Raw genomic sequence first — 14,986 nt, 5'->3', positions numbered from 1 at the left:
TGCGTTTCAATAGATGTTAATTAATGTTAGTTCTCCCAGACTACCTGAGAGACCAAACTGATTCCGCTAAGCTCGGCCATACCCGAGGCTCATTTTCACTTTATAAGCTTCTCTGTCACTCTCTTAACCTTCTAAGATCAACGGACAATGAATTGAGGACCCAACTTAAATCCATCTGATGATCAATATTGACCAAATTTTCACCCAAAAAAGATATATATATATATATATATATATATATATACATATTTACTAAAGCTGCTTCCTCGTAATTCCATCTCGTTTGATTTATCATGTTTGTCAATTTGAGCCAATATTATAGGCCTATATTACGAAACTGAACTATATATATATTAATTACAATGAAGATTTATATATTAATTACAATGAAGATTTATGTGTCTAGTACAATGAAATAATAAATTATAATAGCTAATTAAGGGGGCGTGAATAATCAACAAATATCAAGTTTAGAACATCTTGATTACCAGATAAAAGTGTAAATTACTGCGTTGCACTATCTTAAATTGCTATTTTTTTAAATGTATTAACCATAACTTCAAAGCAAGAACAAGTGTCTGTGTATGCGTTTGTAATAAGCGGTGGAGTTTGTAAATATTTTTTTCGTGTTTTTGTGTTATCCGGTGGATCCTGCCATCGGGACCTATTAGGTGCCTCATCTGTACTGTCCTCTTATGTTGAATGAAATACTATTTCGGGATTAAAATTTTTTTTTTTTTTTGGGTAGATTGCTTCTTTTTTTTCTTTTGTTATGACTCATTATCGCCATTCCAACGATAAAACCTGAAAAGGATGAATAAATTGCCTTCAACTGGTCGAATGTATTATGGTTCACACTCATTACACATACACATGTTTGTACAAGTTCCTATTGATATCAATTGATAAATACCTGAGAATAAAAGCCTACGCAACGGCTTTTTATTCATGAGAACAAAGAATAAAACAATATTGACAACTCTTTACAAGACATCACAGATGAAAAAAGAAATTAAAAATTAATACGAAGCTAATAATTAACTCCGTAATCCCACGTCAACTTTTCCACAATCAGTGATACCCAATTGGAGCAGGGGCTTGCTTTAGCTCCTGCCCTTGGCATTGTATGTCCTGCACAAAACAATACCAATCAAATCATGTCAACTTAAATTCAACTTTCAATTCATCTCCTTAAGCAAAAAATGTAAAATCTCCCCTAGCTAGCTAGCTAGATGAGTTCCAATACTTACCGATGCATAGTGGTTGAGATCGCGGTGATGCGCCTCATCAGCTCGGATCACCACGATCACATCCCTGAGGGTCGAGTCCGGGGGCAAACGCCAGTAGTCGATGGCGATAGCTGGAGCGGGCATGTTTTCGAATGTCCCATTGTCCAGGTCCTTGAGGAACTCGGTGTAGGAGATCACGGCCTCCTCCTCCAGGTAACCGACGATGCGGTGGGCGAGTTTTGGGGAGATCACGTATGCGAGGAAGTACGCGTTGACAAAGACGCCCTGGACTGCAAACACGAGGGCCCTCTCGTACCACTTGGGCCGGGCCACCTCTATGAAGGTCATCAGGTGCATCCGCTCGTTCTCGGCCTCCTCCAACAGGGCCTTGATCCAGCCCCCACTGTGCTCAAAGCGCCGGAGGGACTTGCAGTGAAGGAGCATCCCTCCGACCATTCCGGGGACTGCGGCTACGGTCTCCAATAGCATGGCATGGCACATATGGCGTCTCTGCATTAGACGCGATCAGCAAGTATTAGGAAGATCAAGATCAGACCCGATATGGAGGATCATTCTCAAAAGAATAGAAATGAAGCAAAAACTCTTGGAATCGAAAAGAGGCTCGGTTCTGGTCTCAAGATTACAAGAGCTAATATTGTACCTGAAATAAGAGTCCAACTGGGATTTTGAGAGTTTGGACGGTGTAGTAAGCGAATTTGTCCATGAAAGTTTTGGGAGCGTGGTGCTTCTCCACCTCAATCGATACGTCTGCCGTGTAAGCTTCCCATGGCTATCATCAGAAGTCGGTAATTAGACAAGCATATCGAGTAACTTGATTCGATGATGATGTTTCGGGACAATCAATAAATATGGGTGCTACTTGCTAGTTAGCTGTTATAGTGTTGCGTACCCTGAAGCAGTTCCACTTCCAAGCCGAGCCATCTTCCTTGGTCACCTTCGGCGGAGCGATCCCCCAGTAGCTGACAATGGCCTTGCTGGCCGAGTCCGAGCTGACAGCAGAACTCGGCAGCACCGCTGCCTTCTCAGATTCCTTGGCATCGGGAGATGCCAGAGTGGCCTTAGTTCGAGTTCCTGCCATCGGAGCTCCAAGCCACGCGAGGCCGCCTCCTGGATGCCTCGAGCCTTCTGTAGCAAAAGCACGGAATGTGGATGTCGAGAGGGCCCCACGGCCTACCTGCCTCAATAGCAGCCCCGACAGCTTCATTGCGGCATTGTGATTCATGGCGACGCGAGAGCTAATTAACTCGACTGGGGAGTTGTAGAGAGCGAAGTTGTTGGTCCTTGTCTTGTCTAGTTGCGTGTTACAATGTTCTTGCGGGCAGAGACCATATGAATTCCCAGTTTTATAGGACGATAATTTACATAATTTTCTTTTTTTGGTTAGATATTATCTGTTGTTGGTGTGAAACATCCACCCATGGAGAAGACTTGACTTTATAGCTTGCGTGTTTCCTGGTTTGACACGCTCCAGCATTTGATTATCTTCTTGTTGTTGACTGGTCTATCTCATTGACAATTCAAACATATAATAAATTTCATCCTAAAAGATATATTCCACAAGAATTGGGTCGTTTAAGTTTTAACTCTTTTTTACATTTATTATTATTATTATTATTATGTTGATCACCCCTTAAAAGTATATCAATCAGAGAAATGGGTTTGAGTACAGTCAGGGATGGACCGAGGGGAGTCGAGAGGAACACTCGTCCCCCACTAAATTTCTCATTTTCTAAAGAAATGAGTATATTATCCTTCAATTTTTTATGAAATTACTGTTGTTCGCCCTCCAAAGTCGGAAAGTTTATGTTTCTATTTCCTCTCAAAGAATCTTAGCCCTCCTCTCGATCAAAATCTTGCATCCATACCTAAATACAACGATACGCACCCATCTAGAACGAGATGTTTTGAATTTGGTTTTCGTGATTGAAATTTTTCCTGTCCTTTTATTTATCTTTCCATAATTAGGCTCATGGACTAATTTAGATCATTGACCAAATTTTACATTAACCGATTTTTAAAATTATATATATATCAATTAGATCATTTTGTCAAGCTGGTATTATGTATTAAGATGTGAGCAAACAACAACCATTTTTCGTCTCTTACTTTTTTTATATCTCATTTCGTTCAATTTTGTATTGTATAGATGGCAGTCAAGATAAAGAAGTCTCATTAGGGCTGTCCATTCGGTTCAAACCGAACCGAACCCAAACTGACAAAATTGAATTGTATTTTTTCGCAGAAAATCCTAACTGACAATCGAACCGAACTTCCTGAGAACCGAACCGAAGAATTTAGGTCCGGTTTCGGTTTGAAACCAAATAAACCGAAAAAAAATCTCATTAATTCAGATGAAGCCTCAAATCTCCACACTCTTCCACCCTCTTCTGCAGCCTCTTCAATAAAACGAATACGTTTCCTTCTCGAAATGAAGATGAAGACGAAGATGAAGGATTAAGGTATTAAGGATCTTCTCAGGAAAAAAAATTCAAGGATCTAGATAATCTAAGGAATGAGTAAATGGCTATTGATGTACAACAAAGGATACTCTACTGTACAGAACAAATTGTTGGAGTATGAAACTAGGGCTGTCCATTTGGTTCAAACCATAAACCGAAAATATTTTGGTTCGGTTAAATTCGGTGTGGACCGAATTATGGACAAACCTATCCGAAAAGGTTGACTTCCAATTTCTTGGAGGGGAGGGAAATAGTTGTTAATCCTAATCATTATTTCACCTTTTGATTAATTTGAGTGATTCGATATTTGATCTCGTTAAATAAGATTTTGAATTCGAATATTATGAATGAAAAAAATTCAGGCCGAGAAATTTCTCTCTTAGGAAGCTAATTCGGCTACCCAAAGCATGTTGTTTCTGAATATTATGATGTATAAAAAAAATTCTAATAACGACAAAAAAAAGTGGGAAAAAGAAAGGAAATTATATTGCACTAACAGGAAAGCACATGTGTCTCCATCAGCAATGGCTACAATAGCTAGGAGGGACCCAGCCACCACCGGGCATCAGGTTCGACGAAGGCCCTCTCCTGTGGAGAAATACTATTAATATCAGGGGAACATGCATGATGTTTCCGGGCAATCGGATGTTATGCCGCCACTCTTTCAAGGAAATTAGTCCTTTATTATTTTTCTTTATTAAAAAACTAAATAATAACATAAGGGGGCTGCTGGCTCGAGTAGTTTGCAGCTTCTGATTGGGGATGATGCTGAAAAAATCTTTGGATTGCTCCTCCCGACTTCTGCCGTCGTCTCTTACCTGCAAGAAGGGCTCTCAGGCGACCCGAGAGCTCCGTCGGATGCCCAAACAAGAAGCATGATAGAAGTGTCTGTGTAAGAGTGTATCGAATTTCCTTATGTGTCCTCCATGGAGATGATGATGTATGTAGAGTATAGGAAAATCAATTGGGCATTGGCGATGGGGCTAAGGCCTTCATGGGTCATTATCAATCAAATTGGATTGGGACTTTCGCAGCATTATATGGGTCGGAATTTACCTACATATCAAGGAAGAAAAAAAAAAAGCTTGATTCATCAATTAATTGCCGATCCACAATTTAAGAAGCATGAATTTAAACGTGCGAGAGAAATACCATGTTAGTCGATTAACCTTTAACACTTTTTTTTTAAGTTTCAGTGTGCATCTTTTGCAGTTAATCGATCTTATACAATATATGGGTATGACTATGATATATCGGTCTCGGCTTCTTTAAATCAGTTGCATATTGTGCTTGAAGCAGGCGATAGACTTGAAGTATATATCGTAATTCGCAACTATCAAATTTTAAAATTTTGCCACTTTTCAAATGTAATATCTATATCTATCTATATCTATGTATAATATAAAGTAGAGCTGTGGTGGACCCAATCAAATGGTCTCAGAACGCTTGATTTTTTTTAATAAAAATGATTTTTTTTTAAATCACTAAATATATGATATGATAAATTTTGATTTTCTTCATTTTTTTAGTTTTAAAATTTTATGATAATTTTTAATAAAAATTGTATTTTTTAAAAAATCGAAAGATACTTTTTGACAAAATTAGAGTAAAGCGGAATATTTTCTAATTATCAAATAAGATATTAATGATGATAGAATATTTTTGAATTTTTTTTAAAACATTCTACCATCTATATAATATTTGATAATCTTGAATTTTTTATATTTATATATGAAAAACTATATATTTCTACTAACATTATTGCTCAAAATAAGCATGTATATGATATATAATACAATTGATAAAAAGAAAAAAGACAATATGTTCTATCTCGTGTAATGCATAGACTTCATGACCAGTAGATATTATATGATGCCCTCTACACATCCATATGGAAGCACAGAATTTGATGTAAAAACAAATTAAGAAACGAAACCAAAAGTAAGAGAGAATGGAAAAACAAATTAAGAAACGAAAAGTAAGAGAACTTCTGTGTTCATTGCTTCATTTCATGTAAAGGTCAATGGTAAAGTTATATTTAAACATGCTAACAAAAAAAACAATTAGGTGTATATCCTACAATCCAGAAGTTCGATGGATTCTCATTAATTAAGTTTTAACCGAGTTATTTCACTAAGAAATAAAATATTCCCAATTACGAAATTTTTCCAGTCAAAAGACTCGAATTTAAAATCTTTTTTATGAGAATTGAATAAACGCTGAACTATTTTGTCGGTTAAAGAACTATTTCTACTCAAATTTCCTTTTTTTTTCTCTCTCTCTCTCTTTCCCACCAAAGTTCCCCATTTTGGAGGAAGAAAATATATAAGACTTTGCGGAGGGGAATTGAACTTACGAATTTGTTTATTAATCTTTTTTTAAAGGAAAACAAGATTAGTAAATGGACTTTTCTCTAGGCAAAAAAAAAAGGGCAAATTACAAAAAAAAAAAACCTAAATTTTGTAAAAAGTCTCAGTTTTGTCATAAATTTTGTTTTGTAACAAAAAAACCATAAGTTTTCTAAAATGTCTCAAAAATGACATCCGTTATAACTTTCGTCAATTTTTGCATACGTGTGACTTACGTGGACTGTTAAAGGGACCCACCAGCCTACGTGTGACCTACGTGGACTGTTAAAGGAACCTACCATCAGCAGCAAAAATTGACGGAAGTTATAACGGATGTCATTTTTGAGACATTTTAGAAAACTTATGGTTTTTTCTGTTACAAAACAAAATTTAAGACAAAATTGAGACATTTTACAAAATTTAGATTTTTTTTGTAATTTACCCAAAAAAAAACATGAGGAATTTTTTCGAATTTTTTTATATTTTTGCAATATTTTAACATATCAAACAAATCTCAATTCCTACTTTTTAATATTATTTAATTTATTTTTTGAAATATTTTAACATATCAAACAAAACTCAATTTCTACATTATATTATTATTTAATTTTGAATAAATATTTTTTGTAAAATGAAATCATTTATAAAATATCTTTTGAAATTTTTAATTTTTCTTGTTTATCAATATAATATACTTTTAGTCGTTTCTTGATCTTTTTCAACTTTTTAAGAGGAGATTATGCTATATAACATCGACCTTTTCTTTTCAAATCTAGTCCACCCTTTAAAAATTATCCGAGAATATCAAACGTTTCATTTTCGTTTCAATTCTAGTCCGCTGTCAAATTTTCTTCCAAAATTGACAAAAATTCTAAGGAGGCACATTTGTGAAGTCCAAATAGATATACTTTATATTTAATTAAAAAAAAATTTAAAAGCAGGTGGTTACTTGCCGTGGGTGTTACCCTCATCGGCCACCACCTTCCTCGGGATGAGGTCGTTGGAGATGAGGCCACCCCTGGCAAGGGTCGGGCGTGGGTGATTTATTATCTTTTTAATCTTTTTTTCCTTGCATTTTTTGAATCATATATAAAATTGGGATATTTACATAATATTTCTTGAATGTTCGAGTGTTTTAATTTCCATATTTGTAATAGTATTCAGAAATTTTGAATATTTTAGTTTTTTGATCATGCAATAATAGGTCCCCAATTATCAAAATTCATAGAGAAATTTTTTTTTCATCAATAGTAAGAGATACACGTCAACTATATAGAATTCAAAGGTCCTCAAATTGGAGACTTTTAGATTTCCGAGGGTTATAAACATTTGGACTTTCATTTAAGTTAGGAGCTTTCCAAATTCTTTCGGTTAGTAACTTTTTTTACTTTTATAAATTAAGAGACTTTTGGTACTTCATGAATGATGTGGCACCACAATTTTATGCCACTTGTCAAAATTTTGTAGGTTAAGATTCAAAAAGTCACTCAATTAGAGTCTAAGCCCATCCTATGTGACTTCTTCTAATGTTTTATCTCGGCTTTTAATATTGTATATAGATATAGACATAGATTAGTTTGGTTTTATTCATTAATTAAATGGGTAAATTTGTAATATCATTATTTAAGTAAGGGCAAAATATAAGAAAAAAAATTGGAGAAACAACTATACTTCAAAGTATATATAATATAGATATAGATATATATGAAACCGAAGTGCAAGAGGTTGGATTGATTGCATTAAAATTTTAACTTTAACTTTAACTCAATAAACTACATAACAAAACATACTTTTCCAAATTCAAATTGGTAGGCCCCATATATTATTTAATATACAATCTCATACACTACACAACAAAACTGGTGGGGTCCACAAACCCTACTTTTTTGTCTTTTTCCACAATCAAAATCAAAGTTACAAATTCAAAACTTTAACTCTGAAATCAAACGTACTGTTACCGAGATTACCCAATGGGATTTTCTTGATTTTTGGAATTTTTTGGGTAAATTTTCTAAAATTATTTAATAAATCTCAGTTTTTTAAATTTTATGTATTTTTTAAGTTTAAATAATATTTTCTAATAGAATGAAATTTTCATAAAATATATTTTTATTCAAGTTTTGAATTTTCAAAATGATCTACTACATATAGTTTGAACGTTCCTTTTTTTCCATAATTTTCAAAAGATTAAATTAACAATTTGTCCCTCGAGATATTCGATGTTATATCATATTTGATCTCAAAAAAATTTGTATATCAATTTCGACCTTAACATATTAAATGTATATCATATTGCTCATTTCGTCCGTCTGCTATTCAAAATTCGACGGAACCCTCTAACGTGCCGTAATTTGACCTGACACGATGACTTTATTTTATTGTTTTTTCATATTTTATTATTTCCTCCATCTCTTCTATTTATTTCCCGTTGTTCTTTTTAATTTTGTTTTCCCCTCTGTAAACCCCAAGCCCTTGCTATCTGGACTCAATCCTTAACCCCCAAATCCGTATCCCCCAACTCCCTAACTCTAATCAAAGCACATTAATCAATCTCATCGATGAATCGACCTAATCGACCATGAAGATAGAATCCGCTGCAGATGTTCATTTGAGTCGATGCAGTGGCTCGAGCATGGTTAATGAAAGGAGCAGCCGGTGAGAGAAGGAGGACGATACCAGAGATAAGCAGAGGTTGCCGAGATGGTTGTCGAATTGAGAAGCCAAATCTTACTGAGGAAAGAGGCGGAGCAGACTGGAAGCAGCTGCTGCGGTGGTGGCAGAAGATGGAATGGGACAGAGGTCCGTTGGGTTGGGGGTAGGGGTTCCATAGCTGCCCCCCTCCTCTTCGGCTGTTGGAGAGACTAGGGAGGAGCCGTCCCCCAGGAGGGTGAACCCGGGGTCGGACGATCGATCCAGAGACTTCATGGTGAAGAGATCCTACTCTTTCAGGTGCGAGAGGAGCATCGCCTCGGAGAGGATGATGGTGATGGAGCCTGCGACGACTTCCCCATGCAGGTACCGCCGATGCGGGGGCGGGGGATTGTGGAGTTTGTTTTTGATCGATTTGAATTTATGAGTTTTGTTTTTCGTCATCTTCTTGGTGGTTCTGTGAAGAGAACAAGCACAAAACAAGAGTCAAGGTTGGCCCGCTTAATTATTTTCAAAGAGGCACAAAGGAGCTAAAGTATACACTATTTGATCAAACGGGTAGAATGTGTCCAAGTTCATCGGAAAGCAAACATGTTTTCTTTTAATCCTCGTCAACCCCGCCAAAAACACACTCCCTTCTATTTGCCCATTCCTGTGTCTGTCACATCCCGTTAAAAGACTGATACCCTTCGACAATTCACCGACTAACCGTACCTTTGTTAATGGTGCCGCCTTCTGCCATTCACCAAGAATGTCTATGTAATTAGACGAGGTTTGCTCTCTTCATAATACAAAAGGTCACTAAAATACCTGTATTTTCAATTCTAAACATGCATATCCACATTTCGTATAAAAGAAACGTGCTTCACGTATGGTCATGCCCTTCATTTCTAAAAAGGAAAGCTAGGAACTAAACACATTGAGTGTTATAATCTTCAAACATAATATTTGCAGATCAGATGTGGTATCTACTCTATATATATATATATATATATATATATATATATAAGGGAAAATAGTCCCATATAGCACCGTTTTTACCTTATTTTTACTTCCTAAAACGTTTTCAAAAATTATCACAATCTAGCACGAATCATAATTTTATTCTCGGATCTAGCACATCGTTAAACTCGGTCTAAAAATCGTTAAACACCGATAAACGGAGTTTAACGGTGTGCTAGATCCGGGAGTAAAATGGTAATTTATGCTAGGTCATGACAACTTTTAAAAAGGAGCTAGGAAGTGAAAATACGGTAAGAACTGTGCTATATGGGACTAATTTTCCATTTTTATTTGAAGATTCACCGCCCAGAAAAATCTAAAAATTAGTGTGAAGCTTTATAATAATATCAGGAACATTGTTAAAATTTTCAAGTATTTTTGAGATCGGACGGTTCACAAAAACTATCAAAATTAGAATACTGAAAAAAAAGAGGTAAATATTTTTTATCTGAAAATTCACTATCCAGAAAAATCTAAAAATATGTGTGGAGCTTTATAATAATATCAGGAATATGGGGTAAAAGTTTCATCTCGTTTTGAGATCGGGCGATTCACAAAAACTATCAAAATCAGAACATTGAAAAGATAGGTAAATATATTTTATCTGAAGATTCATCACCCAAAAAAATATAAACATATGTGAGGAGCTTTAAAATAATGTTAGGAACATGGGGAAAAATTTTCATCTCGTTTTGAGATCGGACGGTTCACAAAAACTATCAAAATCAGAGCACCGAAAAAAAGGGTAATTATTTTTTATCTGAAGATTCACCATCCAGAAAAATTTGAATTTTTGTGTGGAGCTTTATAATAATATCAGAAACGTAAGGTAAAAGTTTCACCTCGTTTTGAGATTGGACGATTCACAAAAGCTATCTAAATCACAACACCGAAAAAAGAGATAAATAATTTTTATCTGAAGATTTACTACCCAGAAAAATCTAAAAATTTGTGTGAATAACATCAGGAACATGAGATAAAAATTTCACCTCGTTTTGAGATCGTACGATTCACAAAAACTATCAAAATCATAATATCGAAAAGAAGGGTAAATATTTTTTGAGAAAATAGCCTCATATAGCACAATGTTTACCTTATTTTCAATTCCTAACACGTTTTTAAAAGTTGTCACGATCTAGCACGAATCACCATTTTATTTCCGGATCTAGCACGTCGTTAAACTCCGTCTAACGGTGTTTAACGATTTTTAGACGGAGTTTAATGGTGTGTTAGATCCGGGAATAAAATGGTAATTTGTGTTAGATCGTAACAACTTTTAAAAACGTATTAGAAAGTGAAAATAAGGTAAAAATTATGTTATATGGGACTATTTTCCCTATATATATAATAAAATGAGATGGAGTTTAAACAAAAAGTTTTGTAAACTGATATGTAGCTAAGTGTGTTAGGGGGACATCTGGTTTTGGAGTTACAATTTTACTCCACTCCACTCCATTTGTCCCTTAAATTAATAACATAATCATTATTAATTTGCACGTATCTTTTTCTAACCATTATTATCTATTTTGTCCGGAACCAAGCAAAGCCTTATACATTGACATGACACGGACGGACAGTAATCGCTGCTTTCTCGCCAAGATATACGCGAAGATATATAGGACTGTGATACATATTTTGATCTGTTTTCCTTCCATTATATTTTGTTCTATCAATATTCGATCTCTGATTCCCCCCATATATATATATATATAATCAGCTGGATCTCCACCGGGAGCCTGGCCCCATATATATATATATATAATCCAGGAGAAGCGCACTTTTATTTCGGGATATAATTAATTGATATGGAAGAGATAACTGAAATCGTTAATAATCAGGAAATTCTGATTTTTTTGCTGGATATTATTTGGTATTTTTTCTTAATTAAATCGTGGTATAAAAAGATCATGAATCAACCAGTCCTCTATGGTTCCACGAGTTGTCGTTCTCAGTTCAAATCAGAGAGATAGCACGCTCAGAATATGAAGATCGTAACATCAGCGGGAGAGGGAGAGACCGCTTTGCATGAAGGGAGTAATGCTGATGATAAGAAGCAGTCCACAGATGTCTCTTCGTTACCGTTACCGGAAGAGGTTTTGGTCGAGATTCTGCTTAGACTGCCCCTCGAGAGTCTCATTCAGACGGTGCGTGTTTGCAAGCGCTGGCGGCGATTGATTCTTGACAGCGAGGACTTCAAGAGGTCACACCATGGTCGCTGGAAATCTCGGTTGGGGATCATCTTCAACACGTTCACTTTCTTTCCGAATGACAACCTCATCTTCACATCGCTCGACCATGTCATCGAACGGGGGTTGAAGCATATGGCATGGATTGAAATTGAACAGTGTTTCCGGAATATTCCCTCCTTTACTGATGAGCGCCGAGTGCAAAGTTGTACCCCGGACTTTTGGGTAGTGGACTCCTGCGACGGGTTGCTTCTCATTGAGCTTGACGCAAACAGTTTCTCTGATAGGATTACTCGACTGCTTGTTTGCAATCCCGTGACGAGAGACTACGAGCTGCTTCCCGGCCCAGCGGGTTCTGCACCTGATTTAGTGGGGACTTGCCATTGGGTCTTGATGTATGATTCTCGTGACAAGCGGTACAAGATCGTAGGGATCACGAGGAACAACACCATGTCTGATGGTGTAGGCGGCGGTCGGAGATGCTACGTCTTTGAGTTGGGCGGCCAACGATGCTGTGGAGGATCAGGAGACTCGCCCTCGTGGATGGAGTTGTTACCTACAGTACCGAGCTCCGAAGGGTCAGTGCAGACAGCTCTGTTCAGGGAAGGAAAGCTGCACTGGCTGATCATAGAGATCGAGGAAGGCCGACGGTCGATTAAGACAACCTTGTTATCTATGGACATCGCAACTCGTGAGCTCCTGTCTACCGAGGTTTCTCCCTCTTTGCCAAGCGGTCAAAGTAGGACGGACCTGTGGCATGCATCGGCCGATGGAGCATTCCGCTATCAAATCCCTGTGTCTGGTGCAATAACAGTTTCGAAGTGTGGGTTTTGAAGGACATCCGAAATCCAATCTGGTTCCGATATTGTGTCGTAGAAGGAACTTGTCCCAAGATTCTCGATCGCCTTGGGGGATCTGAGCTGTTGATGGTTCTTGAAGAGAAAGCTGAGTTGATCATGAGGATCGACCGGAAGTTATGTGTGTACAGCATGGGCTCGAAATGGAGCCTCAAAACCGATGTCGCCGATTACAAAGATTTTACCGATCCGCTGCGTCCAAGAGATTGCTGGCGAGAGGACAGGGACAACCATGTCTTTCATGTTTCTCATGTTCCTAGCCTGGTCCGATGGAAATAATTTAGCTAGCTTAGCTAAAGCCTAGCAAGTCTCTAGGAATTATATCTGAATTTAGTTTTTCTTTATTTTTTTCTTTTTTGCAATTGTTTTTGGGTGAGTATCTTTTATTATTATTATTATTATTGCAATTAACTTATTCGATTTATATACTGCATCAAAAACACATGAAATTCTCCGAAAATGAACAAAATATTATATTACCACCTATATTCTTAGTAATTTATTATATCTAACAAATATCATATTACTACCTATTTTACATTTCAAAATTGATTTTACGTTCAAATTTTTCCCACTATCTCCAAATTCCTCGTAATCCAAAGATTCTAACAAGACAGCACCAGGGACCCGCGGGGTAAATACAAACTCCAACAACCAATCAACGCAATACACCACCAAGAGATTCTTTGTCAATCCTATCTCGCTACATGAAGTGAGAAAATATCAATTAAATTGTAATAAATTAAATAATAAGTATTAATCACTCGATTAATTGTGATAAATTTTCTTAATTAAAATAATTTTATTAGTTTTTTCTCGCCATATCATTATTTAAAATTTTTGCTTGATGCTACTCGCTCCATTTAATTTCTACCGGATATGAACCGAAACGTTGTGTATTAAACTGATCGGTCAATGTTTGGTCAGACGAGTTTGCTCAACGAGCGCGATGAGTGTAGATCTGTTTGATTACACTATGGGGATTAGATCGCTGGATTAATTAAGATCCAGCTCGGATGCCGGAAAATGAGTTTCTATTGTTTTGAATCTCTGTATCGTGTTCTCTTGTCCGTGTGATGAGCTTGCCTCTCCTACATTGAGGATGAACTTGTCATCTTAAGTTCTGCGAATTTTTTTATTTTTTATTTTTTTGGGCGGGGGGGGGGAGTGATGAGAATTTCATTGATCAAATTAAACTATGTACACGATACATCTCAGCTCATCCAAAGCAAAGCATTTGTAAAGCAAACAGAAACATTACATTTAGAAGAAAAATTATCTTCTAACTGAAGCTGGTGATTTTTCCGAACAAGTTCTAAGGCTGTGAGTTTAGGTGCTTCGCGTGCTTAGCTATATCTCGATGCAGTAGGATCTGGTCAACTCCCTTGCTTGTTTTTACTTTTGTTTTTCTCGGCTTGAAAGTGAAATCAAATATACAAAGACCATTTTCAGATTTACAAGTCTGGTTGGCTAATATTGCAGAAAATTTGCATATGTTTATATCGATACAAATCAATGTGTTTGTGTTATACATACAATTATTGATTATTGATGTGTTTGTGTTACACATACAATCATTAATTATGGTTTGAGATTAGTCAATTTCTTTGTTCTCTCTGTACCCAAGCTCCAAAATTGTCATAAGATTTTCTTCTTGACTTTCATCTCTTTCATGATATGATATAATACTTTAGATACATACATATGTATATTTTGGTTCTAGCAATTTCAATTTGAAGAAGTTTTAGGTATTAGTTCTTTGCAATTGTAAGGTTTATCATTTTCTAGCAATTTCAATTTGAAGTTGTTTTAGGTATTAGTTTTATGCAGTTGTGAGGTTTATCATTTTTCTTTTTCTTTTGTGATTCATTCATTAGTTCTAGAGAAAACTATCACTGTCATCCCTCTACTTGTACCTTGCTACCACTTAAATCCCTCATCAATTTTTGCCATCAATTTCGCTTAAACGTTGGGGTTTCGTCAATCAATTTAGTCCCAGCCGTCAATGTCATTAACGGATATTTGACGTGGCTGTCTCGTTGGACAAAACGGTGTCAAAAAAATAATTTTTTAATCTGATTTTTCAAAACTATCACTGTCATCCTTTTACTTTCCTTGAGCCACCAATTTAGTCCATATCACTGTCATCCTTTTACTTTTCTTGAGCCACCAATTTAGTCCCTCCTCGTTTTGGAAACTCTGATTAAAAATAATTTTTTGTGATTCATTCATTAG

General features: G+C 36.2%; 1 protein-coding gene and 1 long non-coding RNA gene across 2 annotated transcripts; both read right to left on the bottom strand.

Annotated features, from left to right (window-relative positions):
* Positions 1-814: 814 nt before the first annotated feature.
* LOC116202485 (ubiquinol oxidase 2, mitochondrial-like) lies at positions 815-2,579 on the bottom strand. Its single transcript, XM_031534056.1, has 4 exons — positions 2,140-2,579; positions 1,891-2,019; positions 1,251-1,739; positions 815-1,131 (listed from the first exon to the last, which is right to left on the bottom strand). The coding sequence occupies exons 1-4, from the start codon at positions 2,470-2,472 to the stop codon at positions 1,072-1,074; spliced, it is 1,011 nt and encodes a 336-aa protein (XP_031389916.1). The 5' UTR covers positions 2,473-2,579; the 3' UTR covers positions 815-1,071.
* A 1,594-nt stretch (positions 2,580-4,173) lies between these two features.
* On the bottom strand, positions 4,174-9,484 carry LOC116205538. The gene is made up of 2 exons (XR_004156524.1): positions 8,734-9,484; positions 4,174-4,765 (listed from the first exon to the last, which is right to left on the bottom strand). It is a non-coding gene; the product is annotated as an uncharacterized LOC116205538 (long non-coding RNA).
* Positions 9,485-14,986: the final 5,502 nt, after the last annotated feature.

This window comes from Punica granatum, chromosome 4 (assembly GCF_007655135.1).
Source record: "Punica granatum isolate Tunisia-2019 chromosome 4, ASM765513v2, whole genome shotgun sequence".
Lineage (NCBI taxonomy): Eukaryota > Viridiplantae > Streptophyta > Magnoliopsida > Myrtales > Lythraceae > Punica > Punica granatum.
Note: the sequence above shows the minus strand (reverse complement) of the source record. Positions and strands in the feature narration are given on the sequence as shown.